Genomic DNA, 2,253 nt, shown 5'->3' with positions numbered 1-2,253 from the left:
AGTCTTTCATCCATCCAGAAAAATATCTTGGCGGGAAAACAACCTTATCTTCATCGTTTTACACCTGTTTACATCCTTATTTCGTTTAATCTGGGTTTCCAATCCCTTATCCTTTCTGTTTCTTCAAGATTTTCAAACCTTTCTTCTTACTCTGAGACTTGGTCGCAATCCGCCTGTCTATCCCTAATCAATCTGAAACTCCTAAACTATGTCTTCCTCGATCGATAACATGATTAATTTCAGGTCGTTAGAAGAAGCAGATGAGCCATTTAATATGCCGGATCTGCCACAGTTTTCTTCGAAGAATACAAACTCTATGAGTTTAATGGGTAGAATTCTCAATCCTGACTGTCAAAACGTTTCGGATATCGTCTTGGATATGCCAAGGAAGTGGCTACTCTATGATCGAGTTAGGGGAGTGGCACTTTTGAAAAACAAATTCCAATTCATCTTCAAGTACGAACAAGATTTGGAAAAGATACTCACCTTGGGGGTGCATACGTATAACCATTGGACAATCATCCTTGATAGATGGGTTGAATCACCTTCGTCTGCTTATCTCCAATCAATTCCAATCTGGGTACAATTTTTAAATATATCGGTTAACCATCACACGGTGGAAGCAATCAAGGTATTTGCAGAATTTGCAAGACCAGTTATTCAACTCGATTATGATCCATCAATTTCTCAGAATCAGGATTTCGTTCGAGCTGAGATACTTTTTGATGTCTCAAAATCACTTCGAAGATCCAAAGTGATAGTTCTTCCTTCTGGTGAAGCAGTTACAATCTTATATGATTATGAAAGGATTTAGAAGAGATGTTATTTTTGCGAGAAGCTTACACATGAACGGGAGAAGTGCTCTCTGTTTCTTCAGAAGCCTAAAGAATTTCAAGGCAAAGAAATACAGCACTTAGTTCATGATAGATCCACGGTATTGGCTTCTTTTAACTTTTTGGCTCTGCCTTTTCCAACTGAGCAAGTCTCGATACCTCCAATCGAGAAGATCAGCAATCCGGTCTTATCCATGCTGTATGAAGACTCAACAGATGCTCATCTTGGAACTCAAGGACAGAATTTGAAACTTAAAGAGGGCCTACATTTTCCTTCTCCAAGGGACCCTCCAGAGCCAGCAAATATTTACGAAGTTCATTTGGACTTATCTTATGTCTACGACATTCGTAATTTGGATGCTAGCACTTCTGGAACAACAAAGGCAAATTCTACCTCCAGGAAGAATTCTCTTAAGCCCACACGAAACAAAAAAGGTATTCCTATACACTATCCTCCAATAAATTCTGAATTATCCTTAGATTCAAGAATAAAATTGCTGGGTAGAAGGAAAGGTTCAATGGCAGAAACTAAGCTTCACAAAGTGGCAAAGAACACAAATTAAAAGATGGTCCCAATTGAGGGACCTTCTACAATCTAATGAGCCTACTAAGCTGGAATTGTCAAGGCTTGGGACGGTTTCAAGACTTGACAATTCCTCGTCTCAAGGAAATGCGTAAAGAACATTTCCCTGAGCTTTTGTTTCACTACAAGACACGTCTTTTGCGATGGACAAATATATCGCGAATCCCTCGCAAATCGACAAAAGCGAGAAATTTGCGAGGAAAGTCCGTTCTTCGCAAATCGCGTCTCGCAAATCGGTCAACGTTGCAATTCCCTCGCAACTTTTGCGAGGAAATGTTGTCCCTCGCAAATCCCACGCATTTTGCGAGGAACTATTTTTCTAGCAACATCCTAGCAATTTTGGATCTAGTAAATCCCTCGCAAATTTGCGATGCTTTTGCAATTAAAATTTCCGTTGCAAATTATAATAACGATGCAAATTGTAAAAAAAATTAGAATTTTCATTTTGGTAAGCTTCATTAAATTAAACCTGTAATTAAAATTAAATCTGGAATTATAATTAAACCTTATACTTAAGCAAATTAATGCTGTAATTAGAAGTACTAAGTTTACAATAACAAAACATAATAACCGATTTTGTTCTACACAAAAAATAGATATGTGAGGATAAAGAGTACTAAGTACTAAGTTTACAAAACAAGTTCATCAATGTTTACTGTCTGGTGGTTCCATCTCCGGTGGTTCCATCTCCAGTGGTTCCATCTCCGGTGGCAGGTCTGGCCGGTGAATCTTCTCGGCGAAATCTAGCAGCAAACTCTGGATCTTTAGATGCAAGATAATCAAAGTATGCATCATAACTATGCATCTTTTCTGAATTTTCTTACATCTTTTGTGCAT

At 38.2% G+C, this 2,253-nt stretch overlaps 1 protein-coding gene across 1 annotated transcript; it reads left to right on the top strand.

Annotated features, from left to right (window-relative positions):
* The first annotated feature begins 208 nt into the window (after positions 1-208).
* Positions 209-1,396, top strand: LOC147942535 (uncharacterized). The gene is made up of 2 exons (XM_087456105.1): positions 209-754; positions 839-1,396. Exons 1-2 carry the CDS (start codon positions 209-211, stop codon positions 1,394-1,396), a joined length of 1,104 nt encoding a protein of 367 aa, XP_087312231.1.
* Positions 1,397-2,253: the final 857 nt, after the last annotated feature.

This window comes from Camelina sativa, chromosome 6, assembly GCF_030686135.1.
Source record: "Camelina sativa cultivar CO46 ecotype springtype chromosome 6, ASM3068613v1".
In the NCBI taxonomy this organism is placed as follows: domain Eukaryota; kingdom Viridiplantae; phylum Streptophyta; class Magnoliopsida; order Brassicales; family Brassicaceae; genus Camelina; species Camelina sativa.
The sequence above is the reverse complement of the archived record's forward strand: the minus strand, read 5'-3'. Positions and strand labels throughout refer to the sequence as shown.